Raw genomic sequence first — 23,521 nt, forward strand, 5'->3', positions numbered from 1 at the left:
TCTGCCTGCAAGCCTAAAGCCCTCTTACCTTAGTGTAAGAGAAACCACTTCTTACGCAGCTGTACGTGTACCCCTGTTGCAGAGAAACCCCTGCCCGGGGAGGGAGCTCCCTTGGTGTCCCCGGGTCCCCGTGGGTTTTCCCCTGTGTAGGTATCCCGTCTCCTCCCACAGGGCTGGGAACCTCTGCCTCTCCCTGCCCTGCGGCGGGGAGCCCTGGGGCACAGCCAAAAGCGTGGGCAGAGCTGCGTCCTCGTATTCGCTTCGGGGCTGCTCCCAGCCAGCCTCCCACGCGGCCTCGGCATCCTGCGTGGCGAGAAGCCTCCTCCCCATGGATGTGAACCCCACGCCTCATCCTGCCAGACATGCTTACGGTTTTCTTATTGCCTGTGCTGCTGTGGGCAGAGCGCGAGGAGCCTTGCCGGGACCTTGCCCACGAAGGACAAGAGCAGAGGCTGGAGCCTTGTGGCGGGGCCATCCTCTGCTGCGGGCAGAGCTGGGAGTACATCGTGGCCGTGCTGCTCGGGTCTCGGCCCTTCACCTGCCGCCGTGCTGGGCACCCCAGGGACGCCGGGAGGGCACCCCAGCAGTGCGGGTGGCTGTAGGCTTTGTGCCGGCTTGCGTGTGCTCCTCGGGAGGAGCTGCCTCCCCGGGTAGGGCTGCGGGGAAGCACGCCGGGGGAGCGGCCCGGGCAGCCGGCGCAGAGCGCCCAGCTCCAGGCACGAAGCCGGGCTCTGCCCCGCCGCGCCGGGGGGAGAGCAGCCCGCGGGGCTGGGGCCGCAGCTCTGAGGCGGGGGACCGTCCCGGGGGACGGCGGCACCCGGGGGAAGGGGTGCTGGCCTGCGCCGCGCGGGGGCTGGACGGGGCGGGCGCCGCCTCCCGCCAGGGCCGCCCCGTCGGTGCCGCAGGTGCGGCGGGCGCGGCCCCTTTAAGGAGGCGGCCCCGCCCGCCCGCTGCTGCTGCCGGGAGGCGCCGGCGGAGCCGCGGCAGGTACCGGGCGGCCCGCGGTGTGGGGCGGGGGCGGGGGTCCCGCTGCTGGCGGCGGGGGCGGCGGGCCGGGCCGGGCCAGGCCAGGCCAGGCCAGGCCGCGCCGCGCCGGGGGCCGCCGGCGCCGGTCAGGCGAGGGGCTGCCGGCGCGTCCCTGCCCCGGTGGCCGCGCTCCGAGCGCCGTGCCGGCGGCCCTGGACCACCCCCGGCAGAGGAGCCCGGCGTCCGGCCCGCCGCCCCCCCTCGCGCCGGGGTGCGGCTGCGGGGACAGGAAGGTCCCTCCTGCCCGGCTGGGCAGCGGCCGCTTCCAGCCGCCGTCCGTCCGCCGGTTGGCCGGTGCCGCCGCCGCGGGCGGGGAGCGGGGGGCTGCGGGCCCCCGAGCGGGCGCCTCGGGAGCGCGGCTCTGCCCGGCTGCGTCGCGGCTGGAGCTGCCGCGGCCGCCTGGGGTCCGGCTGCCAGCGCCCGCGGCGCCTCCGGGCCGGCTCCGGCTCCTGCTCCGGCTCCCGCCGCTGCTCCGGCTGCGCGGCCGCACCCCGGCCGCTCTGCGGGGGCAAGAGCGGCTTTCCCAGCCTGGGGTGCGTTCGTGGGTGCCGCGGCCTGGGGCAGCTCCTTCCTCCCCGGGCGCGCCCGGGGCGCTGGGCGTCAGCCCTGGTCCCGCGGAGCCGGCTGAGGCCGCCGGGGCGGCGTGGCCGGCAGCCCGGCCGGCAGCAGCGCCGTGCCCGGGGCAGGGCCGCGGGGGTGGCTGGGCGGGTTGGGCGCGGGCGCTCGGGGCGCCGGCCGCGCCGCGCCGGTGTCTGGGGTGCGGTGATCCGGGGCGGGGGGTGGCAGCCGGCCCTGCCCCGGGGTGCGGGCACGGGGCGCCCGGCAGAGCTGGGCTGACGCGGGGCTGCGAGCCCGCGATGTGGCCGTGCTGAGCGGCTGGCTCGCTCCTAGCACGGCCGCGTCCGGCTGCTTCTGGCGAGGGTGAGCGATCCCGGGCGGAGCGATGTCGGAGGCCGTGGATCTGTCCTTCCTGTCGGAGGTGGAGAGGGATTTGATCCTGCAGGTCCTGCAGCGCGACGAGGAGCTCCGCAAAGCGGAGGAGAGGAGAATCAGGTGAGGAGGTGGCTGGGGCCGGGCAGGGCGCTGGTTTCCCGGCTTTGCCGCAGGAGTGGCTGGATGCGGGCGATGGGGCTGGGGCGGCAGCTCTGCCCCAGCCCCGGGGTCCCGGCGCAGCTCTGATGGCTCCCGGCGTTGGGGTCTGAGCAGGCGCCTGAAGAACGAGCTGCTGGAGATCCGGCGCAAGGGGGCCAAGCGGGGCAGCCAGCGCTACAGCGAGCGGACGTGCGCCCGCTGCCAGCAGAGCCTGGGCCGCGTCAGCCCCAAGGCCAACACCTGCCGGGGCTGCAACCACTTGGTGTGTCGGGACTGCCGTTCCTACGGTCCTAACAGCTCCTGGCGCTGCAAAGTCTGCACCAAGGAGGCGTGAGTACCTGGGGACAAGTGGCAGGGACCTTCTGCACGTTCCTTCTGTCCCCTTCCTCTTCCCAGTCACCCCAGCTTGATGCCCCATGGCCAACCTTTCCTAGCCCAGCTGGTCTTCTCCAGCGCAGGGCAGCTGTCTCTGCTGTCACTTCCAAGGGTGGGCACCCGTGGTTGGGTGATGGAGAACGGGGTTGTGCCCCACTCCTGGGTCTCCTTCATGCCCACCCCGCTCCTTTTTCCCCCTTACTTGACTCCGGCATCCTCCCGTGCCCCTCGCCCAGCCTGCGTTTCAAGCACCCCAGGTTTCCTCCCTCTCGGCCTCCCCTGTCCTACAAAACCCATCTTGCTCTCGTGTTTGCTGGGCGTGTAGCTGGGCCCGTCGTCTGCCCAGTGCATCGTCTCTGCCCGGCCACCTGCCGAACGTGCCCACCGTGCCCGTGCTCTCCGTGGCTGGTGGCAGCACCGAGGGTGGCGTTGGGGTGCAGGGAGCAGCCCCCCACTGCCTCCCTGCCCTGCAGCGAGCTGAAGAAGACGACAGGCGACTGGTTCTACGACCAGAGGGTCAACCGCTTCGCCAACCGGCTGGGCAGCGACATGGTGCGGCTGTCCCTGCGGCACAGGTCGGCAGGTAAGGGTGCTGCAGCGATGCCTTCTCCCACAGCCCGGCCCTCCGGGATGCTCCAGCTTTTCCTGGTGCACCTCTGCCCAGCGCAGAGTTGGCTGGGAGCAGCTCCTGCTCCAGGCAATGGGCTTGGAGCAGTGGTCCTCCTGATGTCTCTCTCTTTCCAGCCAGCAAAAGAGAGACCGTGGGACAAACCCTCCTCCAGAAAGCCCAGCTTGGAGAGCCCAAAAGCTCCTCCTCAGCCCGGCAGCAGAGCCCCGTGGCACCCCGGGAGGGGCCCAGGTGAGGATCCCTGCTATCATCCCTGCTCTGGGTGCCAGCCCTCGCCTGCTGCAGGGACGGGAGGGACGCTGCTGTCCTGCTCGGATCATTGGTGGCACAGAAGCTCTCTCTCAGACCAGCCTCCTTGCCAAACAGGACATACCTGTGGTTTTGTTTGTCTGCAGTTTGTTTCTGGATGCCTCAGACCCTCGGGATGGTAAAAGCGACACAGAGTCCATGGAAAACATGAGCCTGGATGGCTACAGACCTAGTCCCAGTGGCGTGGGGGGCAGGTGAGGGGCTCCCTGGGTGGTTTGTCCTTGGCAAGGCTGGCCTGGCAGAGGATGAGGACCTTCGTCTCAAGTGTGCTTTTCTCGGTCTAGTGAGGGGGAGCTGGCTCCTCTGGCTGGGTTGAAACCTGTCCCTGGGCAGACAGGTCCTCTGCTCCCCAGGCTGGGGCACTCTGGGAGCTTGCGTGGCGTTGGGGAGCTTGTGGGGAGACGGCATTTCCCGGCCAGCGCTTGCTCTCCCAGCCACGCTCTTGGCCTGGGACAGACCTTTCTGTGTCCTCCGCAGGAGTAATTCCCTGGAGAGAGCCGCCCCTCTCAGAGATGGAAAACAGGTTGCTGCACCAGCAGGACCTGCTGCCTCCAGCCTGACCCTCCCTCTCCGCCCCAAAAACGCGTTCTCCAATGGACGGGTGTGTGCCGCTGCTCCTGCAGGCTCAGCCCTGTCCTGGGGTGTGGGGCTGGGAGCCCCGTGGGGTGCCCAGCCCTGCCCTGCTCTGAAGGGACTTTTCCTCCCCAGGATGCCGCCGTGGGGAGCCGCAGCAGCGCCTTGGTGGATGAGCATGAAACGATATTCAAGAAGAATCCCCGGCGGGTGGTGAGGCCTGCAGGTGAGAGCTGCGCGGGTGCAGAGGGGTTTGGGTGCTGACGTGGTAGGGGGTGGGCGGCCGCTTCCCCCTGGGCTGCGGCGAGCTTTCGGTGCAGATGGGAGAGGCTGGGGCAGCCCCTTGCTTGAGAGACCGGCAGGGCTCTGCTAGTCCTGCACCGTGCTGCTGCCTCACCATCTCTCGTGCAGACTACACCAAATCGGTGATCGACCTGCGCCCGGAGGACTTTGTGGGGGAAGGCGGCTCTTTGGGGGACAGGAGCAAGTCGGTCCCCGGCCTCAACATGGAGCTGGTGAGACCCTTGGTGTGCCGTGGAGCTGGCTGCCAGGTGGAGGAGCTGGCTGCCTGGCCGGCCGTGCCTTGCCGCTCCCCACGCAGGCAGCTTGCCTCCCTCCTTGCAGGAGGAGGAGGAGGAGGACATCGATAACCTGGTGGAGATCCATCGCCAGAGGGTGGCCCGGGGCAGCATGCGCAGCGGCACCTCCTCGGTGAGTCCCCGCGGCGTGGCTGTGCTCTGCTCCGCGGGAAGAAATGATAGAGAAGGGCAGTGCCGGCTGGTTGGGTGGGAGGGAGGCAGGGCAGGCGGCTCCTGGGGCAAGAGCTTGGGGTGCGGGGGCTTCCTCCCCTGAAGGAAAACGCGGAGACCCAGCTCTCTTCCAGGGAGCCTGCGTGCGGGTGGGAGGCACTTGGCGGCCATCCCCAGCCGCGGCGGGGTGAGAGAGGGGCTGTGTGGAGGACAGGTAGGGAGTAGCCTTGCTGAGGATGAAGAGGGACCCACCAAGCGATGCTGCCCCAGCTCAGCCCTGCCGTGTCTTCTAGAGCACGCTGGGGAGCATGGTCAGCATTTACAGCGAGGCCGGCGACTTCGGCAACGTTGCGGTCACCGGGGGAATCTCCTTCTCCCTGAGCTACGAGGAGAAGACGCAGACCTTGTTCATTCACGTGAAGGAGTGTCGCCAGCTGGCCTACGGGGACGAGGGCAAGAAGCGCTCCAACCCGTGAGAGCCGGGGGGGCGATGGCTAGTGGCACTGCTGGTGGTGCTCAGCTGGGTGGTGGGGTGCCCACCAGAGATGGGAGCTCTAAGTGGGGGAGGTCTTGGTGAGGCAGGAGGTCTGGGGTTGTCCTGGGGGGCTAGGGAGGTGACGGGGGTTAGTTGTGGGGAAACCCTGGTGAAATGCTGTCTGCCCCTCCCTTCAGGTACGTGAAGACTTACCTCCTGCCTGACAAATCCCGGCAAGGGAAACGCAAGACGACCATCAAACGCAACACCATCAACCCCCTGTACAACGAGCTGCTGAAGGTGAGTGAGGATGGGCTGGGGTGCAGCCCGCACCCCTCTGCGGGGCCAGGCAGGCGCTTGGCTCTGGGGATGCTGCTGGAACAAACCAGGGCGTGGATGGGCTCCAAACCCTGAGGCGGGGGCTCTGCAGAGGACCCGTGTCCAGACACTGCACCCAGAAAGTGGGAAAAACCCCCTCCCAGGCTGGGTCACTGCTCTGATGTGGCTGTGGTGTCAAGCCGTGGGTGCCATGGCAGGGTGGAGGCATAGCCGCAGATGTGAATGTGTGTCCTGGCTGCTGTGGCATCCCCCAGAGCCAGGGGCCTTCTGCTTACCCCCGGACATTGCTTTCCTGTGATGAAGGCTCCTGGGCCGTTGCAGGCAGGTTACAGTGGTGGGAGGGCGGGCAGCACAGCTGCAGAGGCAGAGATAAGGCAGTTCTGGGCCCCAGGGCAGAAGCACTTGGCACTGCCCTTCACGGTCCCTGCTGCGGCCACCATAGGGCGGTGGGAAGGGCTGGCTCAGTCCCCGAGCCTGGCAGCACATCGCTGAGGCCAGGCACTCTCCGGACAGGAGGGAAGTGGGAACTGTGGTTGGGTTTCCAGGCTCCCACAGCCCTGGCTTTGCTGAGGTCTCGCACCCTGACCACCTGAGGCTTGGTGGGCTGGCAGAGCTTCGCTTGTGGTGGGATGGGGTGGGGTGGCCGGATGCCATGAGTCCTGGCCCTGGCTCTGCACGGGCTCTGAGGACCACTTGCCTGGAGAGCATGGGCTCCTGCACCACTGCCCCAGGACACTGAGGTTTCGGCAGGCTTGGAAAGGAAGACAAACAGTCTCCTATGTGCATCCGTTGCTCCTCAAACCTGTCTCCTCTCCTGCTCGAGAGCTGTGGCTGATGGCATATGCCAAGCCTGTCCCCTGCCTGGCACTGCCTGCTCACTGATGGTTTTTCCTGTCTCTCTTCCTAGTACGAGATTAACAAGTCCCTCCTGCTTGCAAGGACGTTGCAGTTCTCAGTCTGGCACCACGATCGCTTTGGCCGAAACACGTTCCTGGGGGAGGTGGAGGTCCCGCTGGACGCCTGGAACTTCGAGAGCCACCTGGAGGAGTTTCTGCCCCTGCACGGCAAGGTGCTGCACCCCAGCCCTGCCGCCCGCAGCAGCCCCCCTTGCCTGGCCCTGTCCCGGGGGGTGGCCCTCAGCGGGCAGAGAGCTGCAGAGACCTTGGCCGAGAGCTGCCAAAAGGCTTTCCCCAGATCAAATCTTGGAGAAACAAAGACCCCAGCGCAGGCAGCAGTAGTAGTAAAAAAGGGCAGATCTTCTTCCTTAAGCCTACCTTCCCTCCTCCTCCTCAGTATATCCCCTATGGGATGCAGTGGGATGTCTCTGCCCCGTCAGGTATTTTCATTCTGCTTGCTTGATTGCTCCAAGAGTGCAGCTCTTCCCAGCTCCCTGCTCCGGCCAGGAGGAATTGGAGCCAACTTCAGGGAAACAAATGTGGGAAATTGGCTGGGACGTGCTGCTGGGACTGCAGAGCCGGGCAGTGAGGGCCTTTGTGCAGCTCGATGGCAACAGCAGATGCTGCTGCTGGACTTAAAAGTCTGGTTCTCTTGACTAGCTTGTACTGTGGGCTCAGCCCTTGGTGCTGCTGGGGCTCGAGCAGCTTGTGGAAACCCCTAAATAGGATTTCCTAAGGGAAATCCTTTGGCTGGTTGAGCCAAAGTAGGATCCCAAAGGAGCTGGTCTGAGTCTGAGCTGGTGATGCTGGGGAGGGCCTGCAGGCATTTGTGCCGGCTAAACCACCTCTAGGAGAAGCCAAGCTCTTTGGCCCAGCATGGGGAGGTGCTGCATGCAGACCCGGCCATCACCATGTCCACTTTGGCCTCTCTAGCAGTGTTTGATAAGCCTTGCCTCTTTGCAGATTGGGGCGGATGCTGCTGGTCTCCACCAGTACAAGGGGGAGCTGGTCGTCTCCATGAAGTACATCCCCTCTTCCAAGCACCCTGGGGCTGGGAGTGGCAGGAAGGGTGAGTGCTGGAGCTCCAGGATCTCGGGTAGCCTGCGGGACCTGCTTGCGGCCATGCGAGCTGGGTCTGGGTGGGTTTCTTGTGTGGTGCCACTGCAGCCTTCTCCTCTGCAACGCCTGCAAGGCTGCTCTGGGTCAAAGAAGACCTGGCTGTCCTCAAGCTGGCTGAGTGGTCCCAGTGCTTTGCTGGGGCTGGACCATTGGGCCCTGTGTGGAGCAATTGTCTGCCTTCGCCTCAGCAGGCAGAGCCAGTAAGGGAGGAGGCAGGAGCAGATACCAGCTGGGGATCTGCACCTGCCGCTGCAATGAAGGCTGTTCAGCAGGACCTTTCCAGAAGTTAGCGGTGGTGGAAATTAAGGTTCACTAACTCTTGTTGTGCTGGGTTTTTCCCAGGCAAAACAGGGGAAGGCGGTGAGCTCCAGGTCTGGATCAAAGAAGCCAAGAACCTCACGGCTGCCAAATCTGGGGGGACCTCAGACAGCTTTGTCAAGGGGTGAGTGTGGGTCCTGGGTGCGGGGGCAATGAAGGCACTGTCCTCCCTGGCTGCATCCCAGAGCCTCCTTGGGAAGGGATGGGTCTCTCTGCTAGCTGCCCCACACTGCCTGCATTGGTGCCCTGAAAGTCACTGTCTGCCCGTCTCTGCCTGGAGATGAGACGCTCCTGGTAGCAAATGCTCTCCTGGGTTTTGCTGAGAGCTTGCAGTGGGAGGCTGCATGCAGGGCAGGGCTCCAGCTCCCATCAAATTGTCTTCCCAGAGGTCACTAAGCCACGGGGCAGTGTGGCTGGGGGCAAGCAGGCTGTGGTCCGTGCTCTCTCCCCTCCTTAGACCACCTGCAGTCTTCTGAGCGGCTTTTCAGGAGTGGGGGCAGAGACCCAGCCCCTTGCAGACCATTGTGGCTCTTCTTGGGCCATGTCAGGGAAGGTGGGCTCCAGACCAGGTCCTGGGGTGCTGAGGTGCCCCAGCCCCTGGGACAGAAGGCAGGTGCACACATGCTGCTAACCCAAGGGGCTGCTTCCCCCAGCTACCTCCTGCCACACAAAAACAAAGCCTCCAAGAGGAAGACCCCTGTGGTGAAGAAGACCCTGAACCCTCATTACAACCACACCTTTGTCTACAACGGCATCAACCCCGAGGACCTGCAGCACATCTGCCTGGAGCTGACGGTCTGGGACCGGGAACCACTGTCCAGCAACGACTTCCTCGGGGGTGTCCGTCTGGGGGTGGGCAATGGTGAGGAGCCCTGGGATCCTATCAAACCCTGGGGATAAACAGCCTTGCTTGGGGCTGCCTCGCTGCGGGCAGGAGGCTGCTCCGGCAGTGACTTCTGCCCACGTCCATCCTTTCTCCCAGGCATGAGCAACGGGCAGGCTGTGGACTGGATGGACTCCACAGGTGAGGAGCTGAACCTGTGGCAGAAGATGTGCCAGTACCCAGGCTCGTGGGCGGAGGGGACGCTCCAGCTCCGCTCCACCATGGCCAGGCTGAGGCCGTAGGCTGCGGCACCGGGACTCGGCCGAGGGCTGGCACTGCTGCTCGGGAGCCATGGTTGCTACACGGCCTGGCAGGGCTGCCAAACGTGGGTTGGTTGGTTTTTTGGGGTTTTTTTCGTGTATACTTTTAATAAACATTACCTTCTCTAACAGGCTTGGGCAGAAAGTCATCTTGGTCTTGCTTCATTTAAAGGGTTTTCCTTTTGTCTTAGGCTTTGCACCGAATTTCAGGCTGAACTGGAGTCCTTCTCCCTTCTTCCCCCCCAGGCAAAATGCTTTGAAATGTGGTTGGGTTTTTTTCTTCTTTCCATTCTTCTTCCTCCCCCCACCCCCTCTGTTTCACAGCCTGCTCCCTCCTCGGCTTCCCCACCCTCCTCCGGCAGGATGCTGCTGGCTCCAGGCTGGGGGCATCTGTGCCCAGCCCAGCCCCAGCCCTGGCCGCGGGGCCGAGTTGGAGCCGTGCGGGGTCAGCTCGGGGGGGCTGCGGGTAGTGGCCCCCAGGCAGGATTGGTTTCCCGGGCCTCTCTGCGACCCACCTTCTGCCAGCACTGACTTTTATACAAATGTATTTATTTCGAGTTAATATTCTACTGCCAAAACAGTTCCCAGGAAGGGTTGCCCCGTGGCTGGTGGAAGGGGAAGCGAGGGGTAGGGTGGGGAGGGCGAGCCCTGGGGGTGGGCTACGCGCTGGCTGGCTGCTGCTGGCTTTGCTGAGCGTGGGGCCGCTTGCTTTCTCTCAAGGCTTTCTGGCAGGACCCTGGCACAGCGCCCGCCTGGCAGGGCTGGCCCCGGGCGGGGAGGGAGCGGGTTCAGGTTGTGCACGGGGTGAGGGCGGCCCCGGGGAGGGTGAAGCTGCTGCGTTAGAGACCCTGCCTGCTCTGTCCGCTCTCCTCTGCTCTGGCAGTCCAGGGTCTGGCTCCCTGCCTCCCCCCTGCCCTGGGGTTTGAGCAGAGCCGCTCCGGTGTCTCCCGCCATGGCCCCGGCTGGGCTGAGCCATCCTGCCCTGCAGCCGGAGGCTGCTCCTGGCTGCTGGACAGTGGGGACGCTGCCGGCACCTGGCCCCCGTCCCCGTCCCTGCTCGCCTCTCTGTGCCAGAGCAGCTGGAGAGGGGCTCCCCTTCCCCTGGAGGTCCTCGGCACCCTGGTCCTCCTCTACGGTGGGCGACTAGAAAAGCAGAAAGGAAGGTGTCCGTCCCCTGAGGCCGGCGGCAGCGGAGGGGGGTCTCCCTGGCGCTGCCTCACTCGCAGGGGTCCCCGCTCTGCGCCCTCCGCGCCGCCTCCCGCTCGCTCAGCAGGTAGGTGTCGATGAAGACGAAGAGCTCATCGGGGCTGATGGGGGAGATGTAGCGCTCGCGGTCGGCGCCCGCCTTGTCCAGCAGCACCGCGTTGAAGTGGGAGCGGGTGAGGTGCAGGAACTGCCTGGGGTGCAGGGGGAGCCGCCGGTCAGGGCCGGGGGGACCGCGAGCTGGGGCTGAGCCTGCCTGCCCCATGCAACCCAGCTCAGGTCCTCCTGGGGTGGTGGCTCCCATCTCTTTCCTCGGGGCTGTGAGCTCCGGGAGGGTCTGGGGACGCTGTGTTTGGACTCGCCGGGGGTATCCCCACATTGCACGAGCCCCTTCGGTGCAGCGGGAAGGGGCTGTCTGTGAACCCAGCTGCAACCTCACGCCTCGCCATCCCTGGAGGCGTCTCTGTCCCCGCTGCCCTCCCCAGGCTCTGCAGGACAGCCCCCCGTCCCCCTACCTGAGCTCCTCGATGATGCCGAGGGACAGCTGGTGCTCCCGGATGCGACCCACCTCGTGCGGGGGCTGCCCCACCAGCTCGACGGTGGTGACGTGACGCAGGTCCAGGCCGCAGGCGGCTTGCTGTGGAGAGGGGTGGTGGTGAGAGGGTGCTGGGGGGGTACGGGAAGGGGGGCGGCGGGAGGGTCTCCTCACCTGCAGCATGGAGATCTGCATCTTGTAGTAGCGGTTAGAGGGGTCGGGGGCCGAGATGACGAGGAGGCGGCGTTTCTCGTGGAACTGATCCAGCAGGCTGGCGGCCGAGTTCACGGCTGTGTTGATCTGCATGGCTGGGGCGAGAGGCGAGCGCGTGGGGGGATGCCGTTCCGCACCCCATCGCCCCTTCGCCCTGCCGGGCAGCATCTCCCCCGAGAGGCAGGCATCGCTGCGGGCAGGTCCTCCCCTGCCCCGCGCCACTTACGTGCACAAAGGGGCTGGGAGCCCGTCCACTGCTGGGTGGACTGGCAGACGCGCAGGGAGGTGCCCTGGCGCTCGTAGCCCCCGTCGCACAGGTACTCGCAGCTGGCACCGTAGTTGTTGCCGTCGGAGGTGCAGGAGAGGTAGCCGTTCTGCGGAGGCTTCAGGACAGGGCAGCGCCTCACTGCGAAGAGGGAGGCTGGGTGAGGGCTGGGGGCGATGGGGCACGGCCCCGGCCGTGGGGTGCGGAGCCCGGAGCCGGGGGGAGGCAGCCAGCAGCCCTAGGGGAGCCCACTTCACCTTGGACGCGGATGCTGAACTTGCAGCTAGCTCGGTTGTACGCCTGGTCGTGGGCGGTGTAGCGGATCACGTGCTCTCCTTCGGGGAATTCGGAGCCAGGCTCTGGACCCCGCAGCATCACCCTGCACCCAGCAGACGGGTTTCTCCGTCAGGGCCCCGGGAGGGGGCACCCGGCACGGCCCCCAGCCCTCACTGGCAGTGCCCGCAGTGCCTCCACCCTCACCTCTTGATGATGCCGTCGGCAGAGTCCTTCACACGGGGCGGGTCCCAGTAGACGATGGCGGTCAGCTTGCCCGGCTCAGCTATCCGCTCCCGGGAGTCCGGGCAGCGGATCTTGGGAGGGTCCATATCTGCCCGCAGGGAGGAGAGGGAGTTGGGGAACCTGCGGGAGCCGGGCACCGTCCCCCGCGCTCAGTCACCCCAGGGATGCTGTGCGCAGCCCGGGCACCCCGGAGCCAGCAAGACCTGCTGTAATGCCAGCACCGAGTGCCCCAAGCAACGTGTCCTGCACCGGCCCAGGCTTCGGGGCTAATGGTACCTCGGGGCGTGGCAGGGACAGGAGTGCCAGGGCTGGGAGGCGCGGGAGCCGGCACCTGGCAATGCCCAGGTCAGGCGTGGGGGTGATACCTGCAGGCACCCCAGGGATGGAGAGTGGCCTGCCCCTGCGTGCCCCAGCAGCGTGGGGCTGGGAGGACGGTAGGGTGAGAATTTACCTACACAGATTGGCTCGCTCCCGCTCCAGCGCCCGTCCTCCATGCAGACACGGCTCCGGTCGCCCTCCAGCTGGTAGCCGGGCAGGCAGGTGTAGTCGCAGCGGGAATCCATCTGCACGCCGGCTGAGCACACGTAGGAGCCCCGCAGCACTGCTGGCAGCACGTGGCACCGGATTTCTGGGACGGAGAGAGCAAAGAGGGGAGGGCAGCGGCTGCCCGGCCGTGCTAGTGGGCAGAGCACCCAGGACTGGCCGCCGTGGGTGCCCGTGGGGATGCCGGCAAGCCGATGGCCGGGGCACACTCACGTCGGCAGTATGCCATCCCGGACCAGTGGCGGCTGGGCAGGCACTGGACGGCGCTGGGCCCCACCAGCCGGTACCCACGGGCGCAGCTCAGCTCGCAGCGCGTCCCAAGGCTGCTGCGGTAGGAGCCTCCCCGGGGCGAGTAGCAGGTGGCCTCTCCACGGTGGATGTTGAGCGTGGCACACCACTGGGGCACTGGGGGGGAGAGAAGGGAGGTGAGGGGGGCACCCAGCCCTGCCATGCCTTGCTTTCCCCACGAGGACCTGAGGGATGGATCGGGTGCCATTACCTCGGCGGTAGTCCAGGACAGGCTCGACGGGGGCTTCTTCCACGTACACTTCATTGGTGTGGCTCTCAGCGGCGTAGTAGCCGGACCCTGGGGAGGAGGGGAGAGACCAGGGGGCTGCATGATGGTTCGTGGCCGCAGCAGCACCTGGGTGACGATGCCTCCCCGGGTAGCTGCACCCTCCGGCCCCGAAACATCCCTCAAGTCCCAGCAAGCGATCCCATCCCCGGGCAGACCCTGTCCTGCCGTCCTGCCGTCAAGGGTTAAGCTGGGCAGACAGTGAGCCCAGTCCCCGGTGACATGGTGTGTGCTGGCACCAGCCCGCAGACTAAACAGCGGCAGGAGCAGCCGCGGTTATGGCAGGAAACGGGCGCTGGCGCAGCGTGGGCTGGCACCGACCCCTGGCTTCGTGCTGCCGGGAAGTTCTTCCACCCGCTCCCATGGCACCATCCCTGCCACTGGCCGTCCCAAGGGGAGGAAGAAAGCTGCCCTCTCCTGCCCATCCCAGCGGAGCCCCCGGCCAAGGCAAGGGAGGAGAGGCACGCCGCCCGGCCGGGGGGCTGGCGGGGATGCAGCCCTTCGCTTGCGCGCCAGGGAAGGACGAAGCTGCTGGAGGGACGGTGCTGGAGGGGCTCGGCCGGAGCTGCTGGCCCCACGCCATCCGTGCTGTGCAGAGGGGCCCCTGGCCCCACGGACGGGGGGAGGACGGCCTCACGCCGTCCTTGCAGGCCACCCTCTGGCCTGCACCGTGTCCCCATGGGCAAGGGACCGGCGGGCGGGCGGGAGCCATGCCGGGGGAGAGGGCTGGCACCCTTCCCCGTGGCCCCTCAGCCCCGCGGCGCCTGGGCCGGCCGCGGCATTCCCCAGCACTGAGCTCACGTTTCCGCCGAGTTTCCGCCGGCCCCCGCCAGCGCTGCCCCCTCCTCGCCGCCAGCCCACCCCACCGCAGTCCCCGCTCCGGCATGGCGGGGATGCTCAGCCTGGGAAGGGACCCTGGGTGAAGCGGCAGCCCTGCAGCGGCTGTACCCATCTCCGCTTCCCCCTGCTCCAGGTTTTGGGAAGGGGACGGCCGCCGAGGCCAATCCAAGCAGCAGCCTGGCCATCACGGGGAGGAAACTCCATTACAAATCTTTCCGACACGAACTTTACTACAGAGCGACTGCCCCCCGCTTCCCACAAGCTCTGTTAAGTCTCCCACTCCTTTCCACAAAGCCTTTTATCCCGACGCCTTCCCATGCTGCCACGGCTGCCCTGGGGAGCGGAGGGGCCCGGGGCGAGCGCAGGGCTGGCATCCGTGGGGCCAGCGGTGGGGATGCGTCGGTGACCCGGCGAGCAGGGCTGCCTCCCGGGGGGGCTGCGAGCCCCCCGCCAGGGCCCCAGGGACGGGGTGCGCTGCGTCCCCGCAGGCAGATGCGCCGCTTAATCGCGATGTTCCCTTTTCGCACAGGCGCTGCCTTTTCCTTCTCACCTGGGGCCAGGTCGCAGCCCCGGCTGCAGCGGGCAGGAGCATCCCCGGCCAGCTGTGCTGGCAGCGTGGCAAGGGGATGGGGATGGGAGCGGGGAAGGGGGAAACCCCCCCAAACAGGGCACGGGCTTTTGATCCTTGACCCAGCCGCCCGGCTGCGGGGGTGGTTGGATCTGAGCGCTCTGTCCAGGCAAACATCTGCCGGCCGATGGCCCCCGCGGGAGCGGGGAGTCAGCGGGAAAGCTGCTCTCCCGCGGGCAGGGGCGTGATGGAGAGGCTGGTTTTCTGCTCCTCTCTGGATGCCTCCCAGCACCCCCTCTGCTCCTCCCCATACCCCGCAGCACACCCCTGCAGGCACCCCATACCCCGCAGGCACCGACGCTCTCCCCGGCATCGCCGTACCAGGGCACCCCTCCCTCCCTCCCCACCGCCAGCCCCCCGACAGGAGTGGGACCCGGTAGGCTGCCGTCCCCGGGGAGCCCCGCTGCGCCCGCACACCCCAGCTCTCACCTTCGTGCCACGTGGATGACACCAGCCTGGCGAGGACAACCAGCAGGACGGGGGCCGCCTCCTGCGCCATGCCGGGGGGCCGGGGGCCGGCCAGCCTGCCTGCTGCGCCGGCTCCGGAGGCAGCCGCGAGCCCCGGTGAGGATGGAGAGGGGCTGGAAACAGGACGACGGCCCCCTCCGTCGCCTTGTCACTGCACAGATGCCCGACCCTCCTGCCTGTCCTTGCTGCCTGTGCTGAGCAAACCTACTTTTCCCTTCTGCTGCCCGTCCTAAACATTCAAAAGCCGTGAGTCAGGCCCAAAATGATGAGATTGTCAAAAATAATAAATCCCAGGATCGCTCGTTTTCCAATGCACCTCCTGCTTCTCCGAGGCTTTAAAAGGTTGTCAGATTTTTTTTCTTTGCAAGCAGAAGAGCCAGAAGCCTCTTTTGACACAGGAGAGAGCGCAGCCAAGCCTGTGCCAGCCCTGCCGGGCTCCGGGAACGGGGATCCTGGGGGGCCGAGGAGGAAACCGCGGGAGCCAGGACCCTTTTTCCACCTCCTGCCAGGAGGTAGGGAGAGACCTCGCTGCAGACGGCAGGCTCCAAAACCAGTCTGGAGGCAAGCGATTCCAGCTGGGGTTGGTTTTCCAGCTGAAGTTCAGCCCCCGCGAGGCAGAGGTAACGAAGTGCGTTCGTTAGGGCCCGCTGCCCCGCGTCCCACGGGGTCGGGCGGGAGGCGAGGCAGGAGCTGGGGCCGCCCGGGGATTTTGGCTCTGGAGCACAGGACCGCATGGGTGAGGGGAGACGAGGGACGAGCCTGGCATGGACAGGTAGGAGAGCTGGCGCGGGGTGGAGGAGGTTGATGTGCTCCCTGAATGCACTAATTATGTGGCGGCCAGGCCGGTAAAGCGCGCTAATTAATAACACAGCTGTCCTGAGCAGGAGCGGGCTTCCGGGAGGCCGCTGTGCGGGGCTGCTTGCTGCCGGGTGTGGGCAGCCCCCAGCCCCCCGCAACCTGGGGACATCCTCAAGGAGGGGACGGGGCACTTGCCCCATGGTGGGCAGGATGCCCGTCGCTTGCTGGCATGGCGGTCGTGCCGTGTGCTGGGGTGCAGGGTGGCTTCCCCAGCGGGTCGCTGCTCTGCAGGGGGACACCTCCTGGGCAGGGTCTGGGGGGCTACGCTGGGGCTGGGGCTGGGGCTGCGTTGCCCTCCGCTGGGGCAGGAGGGCAGGGACTGGGTGGCACGGGGCAGGCAGGGGGTGGCACCGGGCATGCAGGGACTGGGTTGCACGGTGCAGGCAGGAGGTGGCAGGGTGCAGGCAGGGACTGGGTTGCACGGTGCAGGCAGGGGGTGGCACGGTGCAGGCAGGAGGTGGCAGGGTGCAGGCAGGGACTGGGTTGCACGGTGCAGGCAGGGGGTGGCAGGGTGCAGGCAGGGGGTGGCAGGGTGCAGGCGGGGACGGGGTTGCACGGTGCAGGCAGGGGGTGGCAGGGTGCAGGCAGGAGGTGGCAGGGTGCAGGCGGGGACGGGGTTGCACGGTGCAGGCAGGAGGTGGCAGGGTGCAGGCAGGGACTGGGTTGCCCGGTGCAGGCAGGGGGCGGCACCGAGCAGGCAGGGCGCCTTCGGGCACGCTCGGCCATTTCCGTGAGCGCTCGGCAACCTCCGCCGCCGCTCGGGCGCCTCCGGCGGGGCGGGCCCTGCCCGGCGGGGCGGGGCGAGGAGCGGGGGCGCGGCGCGGCGGGGCCCCTCCCCCCCCTCCCGTCCCGTCCCGTCCCGTCCCGGCCGCGGAGGGCCCGTGTCGGCCATGGCGTCCCCGTCGCGGCGGCTGCAGACGAAGCCGGTGATCACCTGCCTCAAGAGCGTCCTGCTCACCTACACCTTCGTCTTCTGGGTGAGCGCCGGGCCGCGGCCGCCCTGCCTCGCCCTACCCCCGCGACATGTCGCGGCCGCGCTGCCCTGTCGCGACAGTCGCGAGCCACGGCGGCTTTCCCCTCTCCCCAGGTGTCGGGCATCGTGCTGCTGGCCGTGGGCGTCTGGGGCAGGGTGAGCCTAGCCGTCTACTTCTCCCTGCTGGACGAGAAGGCCACCAACGTCCCCTTCGTCCTGGTGGGCACCGGCACCGTCATCGTCCTCCTGGGCACCTTCGGCTGCTTCGCCACCTGCCGCGGCAGCACCTGGATGCTCAAGCTGGTGGGTGGCCCTGGATAGGGCGGGATGGGGTCCCATCCCCTCCTGACCCATCCCGACCCGTCCTGACCCGTCCCGGCACGTCCCATCCTTCTCCATCCCACACCATCCCGTCCCATCCATCCCATCTCACCCCACCCCACCCCATCCCACCCACCCCGTTCCATCCCACCCTTTCTGCCCGCAGTACGCCATGCTCCTGTCCCTCATCTTCCTCATCGTCCTGGTGGCTGCCGTCGTGGGGTTTGTCTTCAGGCATGAGGTGAGTCTGGGCGGCCGCTGCTGTCTCCCAATGCTACGGAGCGAGTTTGATGCTGGTTTTAACCAAGTGCAGTTGCAGACGTTGCTGGAGGGACAGAGGTGCTGCTGCGAGCGGTGCTTAGTTTAGCTAAAATGGGGTTAAACCGGCCCAAAGAGCAGCCTGGTCCCCAGAAGGACCTATAAGTTCCCCATAAGGAAGAGGCTGGGTGCGGGGTCCGCCCGGCACGGCATGCTGCCCCTCTGCCAGAACAGGCAAAATAGCCCTGGACTTTAATTTCTGGCTTTGGTCTATGTCCTGCAATAATGTTTGTAATTAAAGCTCCTCTGATGGTTCCTGCGCCACAGAGCAGCCCGCTTGGGGGGGAGTTGGCACCACGCAGGTCCTTGTTATTACACGCGGCATCCCTGCCACCACAGCGCATCCCAGCCTGCCCTTTAATACAGCGTTTAATTGCCTGGGTGGCCGGGGGAATGTCTGCTGGCCATGGCCGGAGTCATTCCTGCCGTCGCCGAGAGGTGACTGATGCGGGGCCGCGGGTCCCAAAGCGCGGGAGGGGACGGCACCGCCGCAGAGACCTCTCTCTTGCAGATTAAGACAAACTTTGAGAGTAACCTCAACCTGGCCTTGAGGGACTACAACGTGACTGCGGATCGGCACAGCGAGGCCGTCGACACCATCCAGAGAACCGTGAGTGCCCCACGCTGGCGTCTGGATGGCGGTGGGTGGGTACGCTCGCCTCGCCCTGGGGTGTCCCCTGGGACCCCCTGCGGCATCGGCATCCCCGTCGCGGTGCTGGGGGTCCTTTTGCACCACGGGCTTTTGAGTTTGGGAGGAGATGCTGGGTGAGATGGAGGCAGTTCCTAGAGAGGCGAGGGCAGGGGAGCTGTGGGAGTGGTGGTAGGACTGGGGGGTCAGTACCCTGGTGTGACCATGCTCCCCAAACGTGCTTCCTGCTCCAGCTGCGCTGCTGCGGGGTGCAGAACTACTCGGACTGGGAGAGGACCGAGTACTTTACCCAGAGGGGCATCCCCCGGAGCTGCTGCAAGAGCCAGGATGACTGCTCGGAGGAGGATCTGAAAGACCCGAGCAAAGCCAAGCTGAAAGTGTTTGTGGATGTAAGTTAAGCTCAGAAAAATCCCCCTGCCAGTCCTGGAGGTGGGGAGGGCAGAGCTGCGTGGGTGGAGAAGGGCTTGCCCTTCCCTGGGAGGCTCAAAAGGAGAACTGCTCTCTCGATGAGACACCCTGTGGCCCGGGGACTCCCCTGGGTTGGAGGTAGGGGAAGGGTATGGAGGAACGAGCCCTCCCTCACGTCTGAGGTCCCCACCCAAGCGTTTGTGCTCAGGGCTGTGTGTTTGGGAGAAGAGGTGAACGAGGAGGTAATTTCCTGGTAAAGTTAGTTTCGGCAGCGCTGACGTCTCTCGACGGCTGTGCAAAGTCCTGACCCAGCGGTGAGCGCGGGTGACCTCATCCAGCAGGGACGGCCGGGTGATGCAAGGGACGTTCCTCTGATGAGTCACCTTGCTCAACCCAACGCTCCCGTTGGGAACAGCCCGAGGGCAGCACTCCCCTCGATAACACGGCTGGGCTGGGAGGCTGGTGGGTGCAGCGCCGGTAGGGAAATGGCTTCGCCCGGGTCAGGCAGGAGGGTGGCAGTCAGAAGCCCTCAGCTGCCCACACAGGAGCAGCTTCCCCTGGAGCTGCCGGTGCTCTGGGGAGGTGCCGGTTTGTGCTCCTGGGGGGTGAAAAGCACTGGACCCACGCGCTTGCTTTCCCTCCTCCGCAGGGCTGTTTTTTCCTGGTAACGTCAACGATGGAGTCAAAAATGAGCGTTGTGGCTGGAATCTCCTTTGGCATCGCGTGCTTCCAGGTAACTCTCCCTTGCTGGCTGGCACGGGAGTGCAGAGCGAAGCTAGTGTGTCTCTGGAGGTATTTAATTTCTGTGCGGAGTCTGGTGTGTGTACAAAAGGCACGGCCTGTTTCGGCCAGGGAGGAGCAGATTCTGCAGATTCCCCTCGGATTTAATCTCGCCACTGTGCCGTCTCCATTCTCTCCAACCCAGGGCTGCTTCTGCGTGGCTGGGTCCCTGTGAGCGCCCGTGGGGCACCGCTTGTGCTGGCAGCTCACGCCCCGCACACCGCCTTACCCTGCGATTGCTTCCTCTGCCTCCCGCTCCCCAACCTTTCCTTTACTTTGTCCTGCAGGACGCTTCCTGCGGGAGCCGCAGCAGCAGCCTGCTCGCTGGCCCCTGCTCCGGCAGGCTTTATCCCGGCAGGAAACGAGAGGCCCCTGCCCCCAGCTCCGCCACGCGGGGCATTGGGCACGCTGACGCTGCGGTGGGGTTTCCCGAGGTGCTGAGGGTTTTCCGATGCGCCGCGGCGCGAGCTGCGGGACGCGCGGCCGGCCCTTCTTTAGCTGGTTTGTGGAAGCTTGCTGGGCTCTCGGCGCTGAGAAGCTGCAGAGCGAGCTCAGCTGGCCTTGACTTTGGAGGGGCTTGAGTTCACCCTCCCCTGGATCCGGCACGCAGAGGCCGTGGCACGAGCTTCAAGGCGCTGCCCCCCGGGACCACCGGCGGACTGCGCCGGCGCGGGGAGAAGGAACCCTGCCAAGATACTTCTCCTGTAACGAAGCGTGTCACCGTGCGTTTCCCGTAACGGGTGCGCTAAACTGGGGGAGAGGCGGGAGCCAACAGCCCCTGGCTGCAGCTGGTGCTACCAGGTGCTTTCGGTTGCGTCCAGGAGAGCCCAGGCGCTGGAGCTGCTCTGCTGTGCCCAGCTGCTTGGCCCCGTCTCCTCCTCAGTTGGGCTGTGCTCGCCGTGGGGTCACCGGGACGTGACCAACACACAAACGGTGAGCTGCACGCTCCCAGCCACAAAACTATCTTGGCTGATGCCAGGCTTGGGAATTGTAACCGGTTCCTAGCTTTTATCGCTCTTTCAGCAAGCCTTGCTGTGTTACGCGGCCGGCAGGGACCCATCATGCAAATGTGCCTCTAACTTTGCTGGCGTAGGTCAAACTCCTGCAGGATCCGGCCCTAAATGTCTGCTCAGGGGCTGGAGGCCACGTTGTGATAACAGTAGCGTGTCCTTCAGATGCTGATGCAAAAACAGCAACCTTGCTTCCCCACTGTCCTTGCGACAGGGAGAGGTGGCTGCTGTTCTCTAGTGGCTGTGTAACTGGCTGTGACGCTCCTGAAATCTGCGTAATCTCTGAAATTACCATAGAACAGTAGATGCTTCATGAAGCAAAATGTAACAGGACGGGATGCGGAGCATCTCTTGTGAGGAGCTTGTTTGGCTGATGCCTGCCGGGATCCTCCGCTTCAGCCTCTCTCAGTTACTCCGAAGCAGGGCACAGCAGCCCATGTTGTGGTTCGTAAATCCCACTGTTCATCTTTGGATTTTATAAAACTGATGCTCTGGAGCAATTCAGTCTTTTCCCCTAAAACACCGTGTCCTGCTTTTGGCTACCTCTGATGCGTTTTTTTTTTTTTTTTTTTTCTCTTTTTCAGTTGGTTGGCATTATTCTCGCCTGCTGCCTCTCCCAGTACATCACGAACAATCAGTACGAGATGGTGTAGCTGGCCGCCAGCGCGCTGTGGCTGTGGCCGGGTATGTCTGTCCAGCGACCTAAGCTCGGTGGGCTGTCTCTGCATCCCTGGCTGCTGCCTGCTCGCCCCTGGGGACCTTCAGCCCAGCGGCGGGTCCCATTTTTGGGGGCGTGTGGGGATAGAGGGCACCTGCAAGACCATGTCTGCTACATCATTTTAAGTTGTGTATAAATCCAGCCTTGTCTGTTAACGCTTTGACTTGTGCGTTGCAGAGTATGCCCTCCGCGGCCGGGGCGGATGCCACCACCTCCAGTTTTCCTCTGGATGCCGCTTCGTGAAATCTTGCTTTGAACTGACTGATCTTCTTCTCAACTAGCTCATAGAAACGAGTGCAGCAGCTGTCCTGGCGCGCTCAGGGACTTGTCCTAACACTACTCTGCTGTGCCACCGCGTGGGATAATTAGTGTAGCTGCGGTGGTTACAGCAAGCGCGCTCCCCCGGGCGCCGCAGCCCCCGGCTCTTTCCTCGGCAGCGCGCTCGAGTGCCGTGCCGAACCGACCGTGCCGGTGGCCTCGCGGGACTCCCAGTGCTCGTCTTTGGTGCCTCCGTCGGGAGAGCGATGCTTCCCCTCATCTCCAGCAGCCCCTCGACGTCCCCTCGCTCTCCGGACGCGGTTGCTCTCGAGATGGGGCTGTTGCCCTGTTAAAACACGGCCCTGCCTGCCTGAAGCCCTTGGCTCAGCAAGGTCTCGGCTTGTTGCCAAGCTCTCTCTCATCCCTGCCCTGGGTTTTATATACTTTTTTATAGTTGTACTTTTTAAAGTACAGGCTGTAGTGATTCTTTGTAAGCTGTAGCGAGGTTTGGTGATGTAGCTCCTGGTGCCTTTACCTTGGTAGGTGTCCTTGCACCGAGTCAGCTGTGACTTGATTGTCAGTATTATATGCTGCTTTAACTCGTTTTGTGTATTGAGTAGAACTCTTTTGTCCTGAGACACAATAAATATTAAGATATTTTACTCTATGAAACTGCCTTCGCTTTTCTTTTCATCTCCTGCAAATTCCTCTGCTCGAGTCGCTGCAAAGAGCAGCAAACCTCCCCCAGGATGTAATCCGCTCGCCCCAGGCCAGCCAGTAACCTCTGCACCGTCGCAGCTTGCGTTTCTCCGAAGCTCACCGGTGCACTTGCGCTTACAAATAACTTCTGTAATTGAATTTTCTTCATAACAGCGGTTGTGTAACCGTGCTGAAGCAGAAGGCCTGGAGCAGCCCAGCCCAGGAGCTGGGCAGATGAGCTCGGCCCCGTGCCGACGCGTGCATCCTCTGCCGGCCGCTCGCCCCGAGCAAAGGGCAGGGCAGCGCTGCTGGAGCTGCCTGCGTACCCAGCCTCTCCCCGGGGCAAGAAACGGGGATTTAAGCTTTTGTGTTTGTTTAGCACTGCTCACCTTTGGGCCATTTCATCAGCAAGCCTTTGCTTTACCGAGCCTGATGCCGCAGTGGTGCGGTGAAGCTCCCCTCCTGCCAAGCTTGGGGGATTTTCGGGTCTCAAGCACCGAACTCACAAGGGCTGTGGCTTGGAGCAGCCGGCCGGCTGCCGGGGCTGCCTGTCCTGCTCCCGGGGAGGAGGCAGGCGTAAAAGGAGCGGCTAAGCCGCAGGTAGGAGTGGTGGCCCTTTGTCAGCGTCAGCCCTCTGGCAAACGCTGCTCCGGCGCTGGGTGAGCTGCCTCGGCCGCACCGCCCCGTGGTGCGGCAAATGACCCAGTACGGGGCAGCCTCGCTGCTGACGGAGGAACCCAAAAGGGAACACCCAAAATCCTTATGTTGCGTTTAACCCGGGTGAGTAAATCAGGCTGCTGTCAGTGCCTGGCTGACCGAAAGCCTCCGGGGTTGGGATGGCAAGGCAGAGTGCGTCAGAGCACGGAGACTGGGTTGGAGAGATCGGCCGATGGCAATTAACGGATGGCTGGAGACAGGGCAGGAACATGTGAGAAGCAGGGCCAGGTCTGGATAAACCCATCCTCACCAGAAAGCCTGCGCAGAGGGAAGCGACCTGCGCTGGTCTGCACCCTGCCTCCGCAGCAGCTTCCTCCCCAGGGCGGGTGGCGGAGGCGATGCCGGCCGGGGATGGTGCTGGCAGAGGGTGGCACGGGGAGCCCGGAGGTTTCCGAGCTGCTGCAGGAAAACCAGCACTGACTGTCTGTGCCAACCTGGGGAGTGCGGAGGCTTGTCCAGCCTGCTCGTCCCCACGGCCAGCGACAGGCACTGCGGCCCTCGGAGGGTGCAGATCGTATCTAGTTAAATAATGCTTATGTAGACATCTCGCTTTAATTTGGAGAGACATCAATGACGTCCCGGAGGTACAGGCGTGTGCTGGGGGAGATGCCAGGCAGACTTGGGACACTGCTGTCCTGGCAAAGGCATGGGATGCACCTCGGTGACCTGGCTGGACCCACCGAGCTCAGACACAAGCACTGCTGGCTGGCCCCAGGGCTCCGGTTTCCTGCAGCAGCTGTGGCCAGGTGGGTTTCACATGTCCCCGCCGCGTTCGGACATCCCCTCTCAGGGGGATAAATGTTTTGGGGTCTTGTCAGAAACACCTGGTGTCCCCAAGACTGGTTGGTGTCCCTTGGGATGCCATGTGGGGAGCTCTGCTGCACCGTGCTCCTGGTGGCTCCCAGCGTTTTAACCGCGTTGTCAGCACAGCCGTGACAGGGATGGAGGGAACTGCTCTTAAAACGTGCTCACATCCCCACGG

General features: G+C 65.0%; 3 protein-coding genes across 5 annotated transcripts; 2 read left to right on the forward strand and 1 right to left on the reverse strand.

Annotated features, from left to right (window-relative positions):
* Nucleotides 1-876: 876 nt before the first annotated feature.
* Nucleotides 877-9,176, forward strand: SYTL4 (synaptotagmin like 4). 3 transcript variants are annotated; one of them, XM_075513380.1, is made up of 17 exons: nt 877-987; nt 1,918-2,079; nt 2,233-2,448; nt 2,967-3,076; nt 3,238-3,352; nt 3,517-3,624; nt 3,908-4,031; nt 4,139-4,229; nt 4,415-4,518; nt 4,628-4,714; nt 5,046-5,224; nt 5,425-5,527; nt 6,474-6,635; nt 7,426-7,531; nt 7,924-8,023; nt 8,553-8,761; nt 8,882-9,176. In XM_075513380.1, the coding sequence occupies exons 2-17, from the start codon at nt 1,970-1,972 to the stop codon at nt 9,022-9,024; spliced, it is 2,067 nt and encodes a 688-aa protein (XP_075369495.1). In that variant the 5' UTR covers nt 877-987; nt 1,918-1,969; the 3' UTR covers nt 9,025-9,176. The 3 variants fall into 3 exon arrangements, with proteins under 3 accessions (XP_075369495.1, XP_075369497.1, XP_075369498.1); XM_075513382.1 differs by lacking the exon at nt 877-987 and adding an exon at nt 1,265-1,559; XM_075513383.1 differs by lacking the exons at nt 877-987; nt 3,517-3,624 and having other exon boundaries at nt 1,779-2,079.
* Nucleotides 9,177-9,570: 394 nt separating this feature from the next.
* SRPX2 (sushi repeat containing protein X-linked 2) lies at nt 9,571-15,385 on the reverse strand. The gene is made up of 10 exons (XM_075513384.1): nt 14,792-15,385; nt 12,820-12,906; nt 12,534-12,725; nt 12,229-12,405; nt 11,739-11,865; nt 11,516-11,637; nt 11,220-11,399; nt 10,955-11,088; nt 10,761-10,882; nt 9,571-10,439 (listed from the first exon to the last, which is right to left on the reverse strand). The coding sequence occupies exons 1-10, from the start codon at nt 14,859-14,861 to the stop codon at nt 10,259-10,261; spliced, it is 1,392 nt and encodes a 463-aa protein (XP_075369499.1). The 5' UTR covers nt 14,862-15,385; the 3' UTR covers nt 9,571-10,258.
* Nucleotides 15,386-16,354: 969 nt separating this feature from the next.
* Nucleotides 16,355-21,788, forward strand: TSPAN6 (tetraspanin 6). The gene is made up of 8 exons (XM_075513386.1): nt 16,355-16,665; nt 16,776-16,964; nt 17,149-17,223; nt 17,812-17,910; nt 18,183-18,338; nt 19,007-19,090; nt 20,732-20,831; nt 21,043-21,788. Exons 1-7 carry the CDS (start codon nt 16,579-16,581, stop codon nt 20,798-20,800), a joined length of 759 nt encoding a protein of 252 aa, XP_075369501.1. The 5' UTR covers nt 16,355-16,578; the 3' UTR covers nt 20,801-20,831; nt 21,043-21,788.
* Nucleotides 21,789-23,521: the final 1,733 nt, after the last annotated feature.

The sequence above is a fragment of the Mycteria americana genome, chromosome 10 (genome assembly GCF_035582795.1).
Source record: "Mycteria americana isolate JAX WOST 10 ecotype Jacksonville Zoo and Gardens chromosome 10, USCA_MyAme_1.0, whole genome shotgun sequence".
Lineage (NCBI taxonomy): Eukaryota > Metazoa > Chordata > Aves > Ciconiiformes > Ciconiidae > Mycteria > Mycteria americana.

What these genes read in the sequence shown, in the direction of transcription:
- SYTL4 (XM_075513380.1), top strand. Translation starts at nt 1,970, where the DNA reads ATGTCGGAGGCCGTGGATCTGTCCTTCCTGTCGGAGGTGGAGAGGGAT. An exon ending in ACGCGTTCTCCAATGGACGG is followed by an intron (nt 4,032 to 4,138) that starts GTGTGTGCCGCT and finishes TTTCCTCCCCAG; the next exon opens with GATGCCGCCGTGGGGAGCCG. An exon ending in TGCGCAGCGGCACCTCCTCG is followed by an intron (nt 4,715 to 5,045) that starts GTGAGTCCCCGC and finishes CGTGTCTTCTAG; the next exon opens with AGCACGCTGGGGAGCATGGT.
- TSPAN6 (XM_075513386.1), top strand. Translation starts at nt 16,579, where the DNA reads ATGGCGTCCCCGTCGCGGCGGCTGCAGACGAAGCCGGTGATCACCTGC. An exon ending in CCTACACCTTCGTCTTCTGG is followed by an intron (nt 16,666 to 16,775) that starts GTGAGCGCCGGG and finishes CCCTCTCCCCAG; the next exon opens with GTGTCGGGCATCGTGCTGCT. An exon ending in AGCTGAAAGTGTTTGTGGAT is followed by an intron (nt 18,339 to 19,006) that starts GTAAGTTAAGCT and finishes CCTCCTCCGCAG; the next exon opens with GGCTGTTTTTTCCTGGTAAC.
- SRPX2 (XM_075513384.1), bottom strand. Translation starts at nt 14,861, where the DNA reads ATGGCGCAGGAGGCGGCCCCCGTCCTGCTGGTTGTCCTCGCCAGGCTG. An exon ending in GAGCGAGCCAATCTGTGTAG is followed by an intron (nt 11,866 to 12,228) that starts GTAAATTCTCAC and finishes CCCTGCGGGCAG; the next exon opens with ATATGGACCCTCCCAAGATC. An exon ending in GCCGACGGCATCATCAAGAG is followed by an intron (nt 11,638 to 11,738) that starts GTGAGGGTGGAG and finishes TGCTGGGTGCAG; the next exon opens with GGTGATGCTGCGGGGTCCAG.